The 12136-nt window shown below is 39.8% G+C and overlaps 1 protein-coding gene across 5 annotated transcripts in view; it reads left to right on the forward strand.

Moving 5' to 3' along the window:
- The window catches only part of TP53BP1 (tumor protein p53 binding protein 1), a 93050-nt gene that overhangs the window by 24953 nt on the left and 55961 nt on the right, over positions 1-12136 (forward strand). For 4 of the 5 annotated variants that reach the window (XM_055418330.2, XM_055418333.2, XM_088829466.1 and 1 more), the window contains exons 1-7: positions 141-282; positions 855-1039; positions 1250-1343; positions 1573-1657; positions 9565-9695; positions 10281-10439; positions 10776-10875. In XM_055418330.2, the coding sequence (XP_055274305.2) occupies positions 276-282; positions 855-1039; positions 1250-1343; positions 1573-1657; positions 9565-9695; positions 10281-10439; positions 10776-10875 (761 nt within the window). In that variant the 5' untranslated portion in view covers positions 141-275. Of the gene's footprint in view, positions 1-140; positions 283-854; positions 1040-1249; positions 1344-1572; positions 1658-9564; positions 9696-10280; positions 10440-10775; positions 10876-12136 lie in introns of those variants that run through there. The other variant, XM_055418331.2, reaches the window with a different exon arrangement.

Below are 12136 nucleotides of genomic sequence, written 5' to 3' on the forward strand. Positions count from 1 at the left end.
CTGCAAAGTCCAGGCTGCCATGGAAACACGCCGCCGTGTTCCTTTTTCTTACGTGGGGCGGGGCACTCCGACTCAGTCGCCAGTTACCCACAGCCTTTCTTGAGTGGCGGGCAGCAGCAGCGAATGAGCGAGCCGAAGCTGCGTGACGCGGCGGGAAAGGGGGAGTTCGCGGCCGGTGGCGGCGGTGGCTACAGCGGCGACCTGGGGATAGAGCTGGAGGCACCTGGGGAGCGTGCGGAAACCTCTAGGACGAGAGCGCGGGCCCTCCCGCCGGGATGCCTGGTACCGTGCGGGGAAGAGTCGGGGAGCAGTCGGCTCTGATGGCGTGGGCTTCGCGTCTGAAGGGGTGGCGAACCGGAGGGGGCGGGGTGGCAAGCATGGCGGCGGTGACGGGGGAAGGGTTGGAGGGCCCCATGGAGGGGGTGGGGTAGCACTCGCTGGGAAGACCCGGGTGGTCGTGAGGAAGCACGAACGGCTGTGGGGGTTCAGAGGATCAGAGGTTTTCCAAAGATGCTTTTTGGGGAGCGGTAGAGGCGCCTGAAGGACGTAGGGAGAGTTGTGGGGGATGGAAAAAAGGGGCGGGGAGTGTAGAGGTTAGGAAGGAGGGGAAAGGGTGTCTACGCGAAGGTGATGGAAGGGGAGAGAAGAGTAGACAGGCTGATTGTAAGCAGGAGGAAATCGGGCCGTGGCAGGTATGACAGGAAAGTGCTTATGTACAATGTTGTAATAGGAAGAGTCCTACACTCGTCCCCCTTTCCAGGTCTCCTACTTAACTGCCTCATTATTTTAAGCTCAGACTGCGTGAGGAAGGCTAGTAGGTTACACGGAACTGATCTTTTGTTACTCCATTCCAGGGGAGCAGATGGACCCTACTGGAAGTCAGTTGGATTCAGATTTCTCTCAGCAAGACACTCCTTGCCTGATAATTGAAGATTCTCAGCCTGAAAGCCAGGTTCTGGAAGATGATTCTGGTTCTCACTTCAGTGTACTAGCTCGACACCTTCCTAATCTTCAGACGCACAAAGAGAACCCTGTGTTGGTGAGTGATAGGTTCCTTGGAAATGATTGAGTAGATTCCCACCCCACCCCCAACTCCTAATCTAGACCAGCCTGCAAACGTAAGTACTTAGGAGATCACTATGTTTTGGGTAAAGTTGGCTGGAAAATGAAATCTGTATTTTCACAAAAGTATAGCTCATTTTGGATTATCTCATATATAGTGGGTATATTGTGCATGTATATTTTTTAGGATGTTGAGTCCAATACTGAACAAACAGCTGAAGAAGAACAAGGAGACAGTAGTAGTGGCTTCAATGAGCATCTGAAAGAAAACAAAGCTGCAGGTGAGATCTCTTTGCAAGGGTGCTCTTACTGGAGTTGGGTAGATTTAAATATTATGTAATTGTGGTGAGGTATGTAAGGAAGTCTAGCACAATGTCTGGTGTGTAGCAGGTACGTAAAAGGTTGGTTTTCTAATACAGCTGATTAGATTGGTATTGTCCACATTCCTGAATTTGTATTAGAGTTTGGTGGTAAATGCCTTTTGTGCTAATATCCAGTTATTTTTTTCAGACTCTATGGATTCTTCTCATTTGGACACACGTGGTTCCATCAGTCAGGTTATTGAACAGTTACCTCAGCCAAATAGGAAAAGCAGGTATATTAGTGTTTGGAGGAATTTATTTAAATGTATTAATGGATCAGTTCTTTTGTTTGTGCCTGTTATCTTGCCCTAAGGATAAAAGGATTTATTTTTGTGGAGCAGGAAATTTGATTTGAGGATTGTTTTAACTAGCATTCTATTGGTACTTAAGCTGGAATCTCTTTTGTGAAGGTAGCAACTTTTTTGCACCTATATTATTCAAATTGTGATCTATCTTGTGTGTGTGAAACAAAATAATTCCTCACTCTTAGCTTGGGTATGACTTATTAATAGGAAAAATAATTTTAAAAATTAAGATATATTATCAAAACTTAGGCATAGTTTCTACCTACCAACCGAAGAATCTTCGCCAGTTTTAGATTGGATGTTTAATTCATACTCTTAACAGTATTCAGTTTTTACTTTGTCTTTTGTAAATCTTTAACATTGCCCATTTGTGAATTTATCCGCTCTGTTAGGTACTAGATCGGTTGTTTGATATATACTGCCATTTAATTTCATCCCTAAAGAAGCTGTATAATGAACACATTACATTATTTCTGTTACTTAGTGCTTTTGTCCTTAAACCCAACCACTTCAATCATTTATGTTACTTAGTAGGGGGGGGAGTGACAGGCAAAGAAGTTCAAAACCTTACACTAGAATACATTGCTAGTAAGTGGCAGACCTGGGTTTTGAGTCCTTGTAACTCACGTGCCTCTCTTTCTTTATGATTATTCAGCGCGCAAATTCTTCTAAGATCAAAGAAGAACGCAAGAGTCTTAGAGTGGTGGAATAGAAAAGGGAGGTTGTTAAGAGAATGTTAGTTTGGGGTGAAAGACAACGATTTTTATCTCAAAAATAAATATTTTTTTTTGTGTATGTGCTCTATTTAATACTACGTGTTTGCACTTAAAATTTTTCTCTCAAATCATCAGTTGGACACTTTAGAACAGTCCACAAATTGGTGGAGTTACTTTGGCCTGCAGGTGGGTTCTAGTTGGCCCATACATGGTGGTTAAAATATATTTGAATTAATTGATAGAATTTAAAAATAGGGAAATTTCACATGGAACTTCAATTTCCAGTTTCTGGGGTTACTAGTTCAGAAGTAACGTGACTGCTGTATTACTGGCAACAGTTGGCTAGAGCTGTGAGTAGCAGCCGATCTCTGCTTAGGTGGGACGTGAGTGCTGTGGTCTGTCATAGTGGCTGTAACTCACTGTTTTACCTGGACACTGAAGCCAGCTGTTCTTTTTTTCATTTTCCTAGGGCTTGTGTTTTTGTTCTTAAACCCAACCACTTCAATCATTTATATTACCTTTCTTTGCTTTTTGTAGGCGTTTAAGTTTTTCTGATACTTCTTTAGGATCCACGTGCAAGGCTTATCTATGTTTTTGTGGCTCAGGACCCGGGTTTGAACCACTGGGGACAGAATGCGTGCGTACCCGTTGTTATAAATGGATGGTACTGTTTTGAGAATTCTCATGCTGCTGCTTTTCCCTTTTTGCAAGAACATGTTGCTCTTTCTTTAAAAAACAATACTTGAATGCTTACATTCAGTAAACGTGCAGGCACTGTGGCGGGTGTTTTAAATCATCTTTGCCATCATGGAACTTACACTTTAATAGGAGAGCCATATGTTGAATAATTACATAAATAGTTATTCAGTGAAAATTGTGATCATTGTAAAGAGGGAAAAAATAGGATATATGACCTAATCTGGGGGATAAGGGAAAACCTTTTTGAGAAGATGATGTAAATTATAAATACAAATTTGTTAGGCATAGCTGAAGGGCTAGGGAGAAGTGTGGCATGTGGGAGGAGGAACTTTCCAGACAGAGGGAACAGCATGTGAAAAGACCACGAAACTGTAAAGAATGTGGGGTTGATACCAAAAGAATGAAAGCTCTAGAGAACACATGTGTACTGATCTCTTTATGTTGTCTTTATTTGTTACAGCAGACATTTTAAAAAGCTGCTTGTGAGTTTTATGCATCATAAAATTCCAAAAGATCTTCCTCTCTTTATCTGTTGTCTTGCTGATGTAAGCCTTTGGTCCCAAACAGGAAGCATTGTAAAATATGATGCCAAAGATATTTTTATTTCTGTTAAACGCTTAAAAAATTGAGATGACGATGAATATATATTTTTATTTATTTGGACACGCCGGGTCTTGGTTGCATCAGGGCTGCGGCACGCAGGATCTTCGGTCTTTGTGGTGGTGTGCAGGAACTTTAGTTGTGGTGTGCAGACTCTCAGTTGCAGCTTGTGGGATCCAGTTCCCGGACCAAGGATCAGACCTGGGTCCGCTGCATTGGGAGTGTGGAGTCATAGCCAGTGGACCACCAGAGAAGTCCCGGGATGATTATAGATTCACATGCTTTTGTAAGAAATAGCACAGATTTTTTTGTGTACTTTTCCCAGTTTTCCCCAATGGTACCATTTTGCAGAACTATAGTGTAATTTCACAACCAGAATAGCAACATTGCTAAAATTCAATGAAATTATTCAGAGTTCTCTAGTTCTGTTTGTACTCATGTGTGTATAATTTTTACACTGCTCAGTTGTCTGTGTAGGTTTATCCACCACTGTGACCAAGATGCTAACAGTTCCAGCACCACAAGGAGCTTTAGTCTTGCCCTTTTACAACCACATCCATCCCCTTCACCTGCGCTTGAACCCCTGGCAACCAGTATTTAGGACCATCCTCGGGACTTCCCTGGTGGTCCAGTGGTTAAAACTCCACGCTTTGAACCCTGGGGCTACAAGTTTGATCCCTGGTTGGGAAACTGAGATCCTACATGCTGCAAGGAGCAGCCAAAAAAAATTAAAGACCATCCTCCATTGGTAAAGTTTTGTCACTTAAAATCTTATGTAAATAAGCTCATATAGTATATAATCTTTGAAGGTTGGATTTTTTCAAACTGCGTACTAGAGATAATATCTGAGTTGTTGCATGTATCAGTGGTTTGTGTTATTGCTGAGTAGTGTTCCGTGGTATGGATGTACCACAATTTGTTTAACCATTTACCCGTTGAAGGAAATTAGGGTTGATTCTAGTTTTTGGCTGCCATAAATAAAACTGCTATGAACATTTGCCTACAGGTTTTTATGTCTTCATGTCTGTAGGATAAATGGCCAGGGGGGTAGTTGCTAGGTCACTTGGTAGTTGCATGTTTAGTGTTTTTTTTTTCATTTTAAGAAAATGCTGGTCTGTTTTCTAGAGTGATGGTATCATTTTACAGTCCCACTGGCAGTGTATGAGACATCCAATTTCTGTCCATTCTCACCAGCATTTGGTGTTGTCACTCTTTTAGCCATTCTGATAAGTGTTGTCGCTCTTTTATTTTAGCCATTCTGATAGTGTGTGTGATACCTCATTGTGTGTGTGTGTATGTTTTTAACAATTTTTTATTTACTTATTTTTGGCTGTGCTGGGTCTTTGTTGCTGTGTAGGCTTTTCTCTGGTTGTGGTGAGTGGGCTTCTCTTGTTGCGGAGCCCAGACTCTAGGCGCGCAGGCTTCAGTAGTTGTGGTTCCAGAGCTCTAGAGTACAGGCTCAGTAGTTGTGGCGCACGGCCTTAGTTGCTCCAAGGCATGTGGGATCTTCCCGGGTCAGGGATTGAACCTGTGTCTCCTGCATTGGCAGGTGGATTCTTTACCACTGAGCCACCAGGGAAGCCCTCATTGTGGTTTTAATTTGCATTTCCTTAGTGGCTAATGATGTTGAACATCTTTTCACATGCTTCTTTGCATCTGTACATCCTTTTCAAGGGAATGTCTGTTCATATCTTTTGCCTATTTTGTAATTGGATTTTATTTTATTGTGTTTTGAGAATTCTTATATTCTTTGTACTAGTTGTTTGTAGGATATGTGGTTTGCAAATATTATCTCTCTGGCTTGTCTTTTCATTCTCTTAAGAGGTTTTTTCCATGGAGCATGTTTTTAATTTTGATGAGGTCTGTTGAGTGCTTTTAACAGAAATATAAATGCATAGATTATTTTAAAAATAACATAATAAAAATCAGAGTCCATTCCCACTGTTGGCTCCCTTTCACAGAGGTAATCCTTTTTAAGTAGACACTGTGTTTTTACTTCTCTGGGAGGTTATCTTTTTAGCTTTTAATATTGTTGTAAAACTAAGTAACACTACAGTATTGCCTTTTCTTGTTTAATCAGATTAAGACATTTGAGTTCTGTAATGAAAGATGAGGTTTAACTCATAACAACACTTTTCTAATTTAAAAATATATTTACTTATTTATGGCTGCGTAGGGCCTTCGTTCTGGTGTGGGCTCTGTAGTTGTGGCGTATGGAATCTTAGTTCCCTGATGAGGTTTGAACCTGCACCCTATGCAATGGGAGGCGGATTCCTAACCGTTGGACCACCAGGGAAATCCCAGCACACTCCTAACTTTTGATAATAATTACGTTAGTTTTTTTATTGGCTAGATTTAAATTTCTAAAAGGTATATTTAAACATTTGTTTTCTTTTTCCATCAGTTTTGGATAGTGGACAAAATCTGATTTATTTCAGATCTGCTCTGATTCATCTAATCATTCTGCAAATATTTATTGCGTATTTCCTATATGCCAGGCACTTTTGAGTTTTGGAGATGCAGAGTGATCAGAAGAGATAAGAAACTTTAGACCTTAATGTAGTTTATATTCTTTTATGGGATAGAGCAGTTATCTGATAGATACGTAAAAATCTATAGTGTCTTACACTCTGATAGGGCCGCAGAGAAAAATAAAGTGGAGAATTGGATGGGAAACATCAATGGAGTTGCAAGTTTAGACAAGGTGACTTAAGGGATGCTTCCCTGATTTGACATTTGACTAAAAATCTTGAGTAAGTGATCTCTGCTGTTATTTGGATAAATGTAATCTGCACATAGAGAACAGCAGATGCAAAGGCCCTGAGGGAAGAGTGTGCTGGAATATTTGAGAAATGACGAGGAGGTTAGTGTGGCTGCCTTGGAGTGCTGGAGAGGAGTGGGAAAAGAGGTCAGAGAAGTAAGGGGGGACCCAGAATGTATAAGGCCTTATGGATCATTGTGAGGCATTTGGCTGTTACTTTTAGTGAGATAGGAAGGTGTTTAATAGCTTTGATCAGAGGAATGACATGCTCTTACTTAGATTTGAACAGCATCACTCTGGCTTCTGGATCAAGAATAGACTAATAACCTGGATAAAGCTGGGAAAAATAAAAATTAAAGAAGCTATTCAAGTTAAATTTAAAAATAAAATCTGAAGGGAGAGCAAAGGCAGAGGCAGAAAGACCAACTAGGAGACTCTTGAAATGATTTAGGCAAAATGTGACAGTGGCTGGACCAGTGTAGAAGTAGATAAGTGTGAGCTTCTGGGTTTTTGAAATTAGGGTTCAGAGTCAGATTGGATGTTAAGTATGAGGGAAATGAAGGAGGTAACGGCGGTTCCACATTTTTGGTTAGGGAACTAGAAGAATGGAGTTGCTGTTGACTGAGATGGAGAAGATCAAACAGGAAGGTCGATTACAGGCTTGTTAAAGTTGAGCTGCCTTTTCAGTTGCCAATTGGAGGCAGTTGATGATGTGAAAGTCTAGAGCTCAGGAGGAAGGTCTAAGCTGGAGATTAAAAATTGCAGAGTCATAAGCATATGGATGGTATTCAAGGCCATGAGTATGGATAAGATGGCTAAAGGGATGAGTGTAGGTGAAGAGGAGGTTCAAGGACTCATTGTGCCCAGCAGCATTTAGAGGCTAGGGAGGTGAAGAAAGCCACCAAAAGAGGCTGAAGAAGATGCAGGGCGTGTGATGAGTGCTGTCTTGTTTTGCTCTTCTACTCTTTTTGTCATACCTGCTCTTGACTGTCTGTCCCTATATTTCCCAGGGTCTTGCATCTGGTCCTCCCAGTTGTGTAGGAAATGTTCTATTTTATTTTGTGAAAGTCTTTACTCAGTCCTTCTTCTCTTCCTTGGATCATGGTTCCCAACTTTGCAAATCCATGTTTTCATCTCTTTCATGCTTATTAAACTTACGTTTAATGGTCTTTAAGTGAATGTTAAACGGATAGAAAGTTAAAAGGAAACAAAAAGTGTCGTCTATAATTCTGCCACCCAGAGGCTAATTCCTGTAAATATTTTGGCTTATTTTCTCTCTTTTTTTTTTTGTGCACTTGATTTACATAGTTGAGATGTGGAAGGTAAAAGTTTGTGTGTTTCTTGACCTTTCTGCTTATCAACACGAGCAATTAATTTTCCTGACAATTAAAGCTCTTACTAACATTTGCCCCATGATTTTTGTTGTAAAAGTTATGCAATTTTTTCTGTGTGTGTATAAAATATACTGTTTTGGGGGGCTGGATCATTTGAAACTAAGTTGCAGAAATCATAGTTCCCCTCAAATACTTTAGAATTCATCCCCTAAGAAAAATACATTATCCTGTATAATCATAATACCCTTAGCACACCTAATATCGATTCCATAATACCTAAGAATATAGTTCGTGTTCATATTTTCCCAATTGTCTCAAAGATATCTTTATTTTATATACATAAATTTTTTGTTTTGTTTGGATTATATATATCTATTTTGTCCAGTATCTAGTCCAGATATACAATTTACACATTGTATTTGGTTGTTTTGAACATATTTAACAGCTGCATAAATTCCATTTTATGGATTATGAGATTAGTTATTTACCTACTGTTGGGCTTACAGTGGGTTATTAGTCACAGTGAACTTTGAAAGTGAGTTTGTAGAAGGATATTTTCATATTTTAAGCTATTTCTTGAAATTATTAGGTATGAAAATTTAGAGCTCTAAATGAAAATTATTAGGTATGAAATTATTAGGTATGAAAATTTAGAGCTCTAAATGAAAATTTAGAGCTCTTGATACATATTTTCTAGTTGTTCTTCAGAAAGGTTCTGTTAGTTTATATTCTCATGAGGAGTATGTGATAATGCTAATCTTACCTCAGTAGCACTGAATGCTGCTGCTGCTGCTAAGTTGCTTCAGTTGTGTCCGACTCTGTGAGACCCCATAGACGGCAGCCGTCCAGGCAAGAACACCAGAGTGGGTTGCCATTGCCTTCTCCAATGCATGAAAGTGAAAAGTAAAAGTGAAGTCGCTCAGTCGTGTCCGACTCTTAGCGACCCCATGGACTGCAGCCCACCAGGCTCCTCCATCCATGGGATTTTCCAGGCAAAAGTACTGGAGTGGGGTGCCATTGCCTTCTCCGTAGCACTGAATAGTAGGACAATATTTACAGGTTTTTTTTCTAATTTGATTGGCAACTAATGGTTTATCTGATTTCTTACATGTTTAAAGATACTTGTATTTCTGGCTTTTTTTTTTTGTGAATTGTCTCTTGTGCATTTCTATCTTAGTCTTCTTATAAATTCCTATATTTTATGAAGATGATTCTTTTGTTATATTGTTGCAGCTATTTTTTCCTAATTGTTTTTGTCTTATACCTTTGTTTATCTTTTTTTGACCTGTGATATTAACCTGAATTTTTCCCTCAAACACTGTGTGGGTGTTCTATGAATTTTTGTGTTATGTGTTCTAAGAGTTTTTGCAAAAATGCCTTTGTTAATTGTGTTCTGTTTAATAGCTGTATTTTTGAGCCCCTTCTCTGCATATCTGATGCACATCTTCTTTTGTCAGTAATTCTGAGTGTGAGATTTTTCTCTTCCTGCTCATGTTTTTTTCAGAGAAAGATAAAAATGAAGTATGTTTGTTGCCTTCTTCTGACTCATGTTTGTATTAATTCTGTACGGTGCTTTCTGTAGTAACGGGGTGAGGTTTTTTTACTTTTTCACATTTACTTAAAAGGTGGTATGATGTGTGGGGAGTCACAGAAAAATTCAGAGTTCTTTGAGCAGGGTATCGCATCCCATCTGGGAATACATGATTGTGTCTTTTTGCTGTGTAGTGTTTTGGGAATGTCAGTGGAATCTGCTCCTCCTGTAAGTGAAGAGAAGGAAGAAGAGGTGGAAGAGAAGGAGAAAGAGGAAAAGGAAGAAGATACTCCAGATGATACCACACACTCCCTTAGTGCTGAAGGTAGCTTTATGCCTTTTTCAGGATAGTAGAGTGGTCTAGTCCCTTTAACATGAACATTGCAAACACCTCAGTTTCTCTTAGCAGGCTGTAGATGTCTCATCATTAAGTATAGTCATTAGGAAATTTACTAGTAGTCTAAGATATTCCACCTAATTTGTTGTTCAGGAATTTGTTTTTAGCTCATTGTTTGGCCTCCTTTCTGCAGATTGACTCCTATTCCTTTTGTATTCATTTGTTTTTCAGATATTTGGGAGATGTATGCCTTGTAGGGTGGAATTACAATCTGAACTACACTGCCGTGTGTGTGCGTGCGTGTGTGTGTGGCACTTATGTATTTCTTTAGAAAGTAGTCTGCCTTTATTAGGTGTTTGTAAGGTTTTATAGTGCACCGTTTTTTGCTTCATTATGCATTTTCCCCCTTTGCTTTCAGTGCTTTTATTCTTAGTTTTATTTTGAAAAAACTTGCAGAGGTGGGGCAGGGCTTTGATATGAAGGACTTAGTATGGCCTTCTTTTGCTGAAGGGTAGCACCTTGCATAGTGCATAATATGGGATGATTCCTGATTTCTTGGGGTTTTCTTCCTAGATCCTGCCTCATCACAGTTGGGCTTTGGGGTTCTGGAACTCTCCCAGAGCCAGGATATTGAAGAACAAACTGTGCCATATGAAATAGACAGAGAGCCTCTACAGTCAGTAACCACTAACTCTGGATGTACTCAGCTATCTGATGTGGATGCTAATATTGGTACGTGTTCTGGCATTTAGAATTGTTTATAAGTATTTTCCTCCCATGCTTGTTGTGCTTTCCTTGATATATTTTATGGATATCTAAGTTAAGGTAATCTAAATATAGTAAAGTTTCAGAGTTGTCTGGCAAATACGTGTCAGTTGATGGCTTGCATACTAAGGTTTTTTGGTAAGTGGGTAAAGGCTGTTTTCCTTTTTGGAATGATATACCTGTGTATATTTTCAGTTTGTATTTCTTTCTTTAAAATCTTTGCCCTTTAAAAGGCATTTGGGACTACTTCTAGTATTTTGAAAAATTAAATATCTCCCTCCTATCTTCTTCTAAAATTTGAAGCATTTAAGCATGAAGAACAGTCTAATGAAGATAACCCCATGGCAGAACAGCCCAGCAAGGATGTCCCTGTGTTGGAAGAGCAAAATTCACCACCTTCAAGGTAAACCAACTTCTTCCTAGAAAGTGTTTTTGGGTGTTTTCCTTCGGGTTGTACTTATTTCACTTGGCCAGATGGAAACATTTTTAGAAATTCTTGATTCTCTTTTTTCCCTCCTTTCCCTGGGCATATTTTTGGTTGAGTAGAAACATTTATTGTTTATGAATTTTTATTATGTACTTATCTTTAAGCGTATTAAAAATCCAGTTTATTGCTGTTGTAATTGTGAGGATGACCCCTCCTGTTACAGAGAGGCTGTTACTCCTCTCCGTTCTTTGTCTCTGTGCGATGTCTTTCTAGCTTCTCTGTATAGGAGTCACAGGAATATTGTATTTGGAAGTCCACTGTTTTTATACCTGAGGAGCACCCAGATTGCTCTGTGTCCTCAGGTATCCTGCATCTGGTAGTTTATGGTATAAGATAAATAGGGAAGTGTTCTTTCCACATGTCCTTTAGTCTCTTAACTTGGTAGGAATGACCAGTTAATCTCTGTTCTGCCTCTGGTGATTGCTGTATCCCAAACAGCATTGTCTCTGGTCGGTAGTTCAGGTTTAGATATGGCAGAGGACAAGTGGGATGTTTCTGTTTTAGAGGAGGGAATGAGTAAAGATTTACTGTTCTCTTGTTTCTTCCTTCAGTTAGAAACAGTGGACAATATGGTCCTGAACAAAATTGAATATAAAGAGAGGTCAGCTTTCTAATGCAGAACACACAGCTAAACTGCAGCTGACTTTTTCCACTCTTCTTTAGGAAATTGCTCTTTAGCTGATTTTGCTATCCTGTTTACTCTGGGGATTGGCAGAGTAGGTAAACCTCAGTAAGTCTCTGGAAAGGAACCAGCAGTAAGTGTCTTAACATGTGTAAGTAGTATTTGTGGTGAGAGTTTTGATTTGGGCCTTAGGTTGAGTAGATCAAATCAAAAAGGTCAGCAGGGACTGATGGTCCAGTGGCTAAGACTCCATGCTCCCAATGCAGGGGGCCTGGGTTCGATCCCTGGTCAGGGAACTAGATCCTACATGCTGCAGCTGAAGATCCTTCATGACACAACATAGACCTGGCACAACCAAACAAATATTTAAAAAAGAAAGAAAGGTCAGCAGACGATAATGTGTGTGCATGATGCAGGGGATAATTTACATCCAAACTGTTTTTGTGGAAGGTCGTTGTTCCTTCTGGCAGTGTTGTGGCCTTGATCACACACCTTCATGCACCTCTAGATAACAACATGTGTAGCAGAAATCCCTAAACCACTGATCAGAAATCT

Source organism: Moschus berezovskii, chromosome 21 (genome assembly GCF_049115385.1).
Source record: "Moschus berezovskii isolate FMDL1 chromosome 21, NW_MosBer_1.0, whole genome shotgun sequence".
NCBI lineage: Eukaryota > Metazoa > Chordata > Mammalia > Artiodactyla > Moschidae > Moschus > Moschus berezovskii.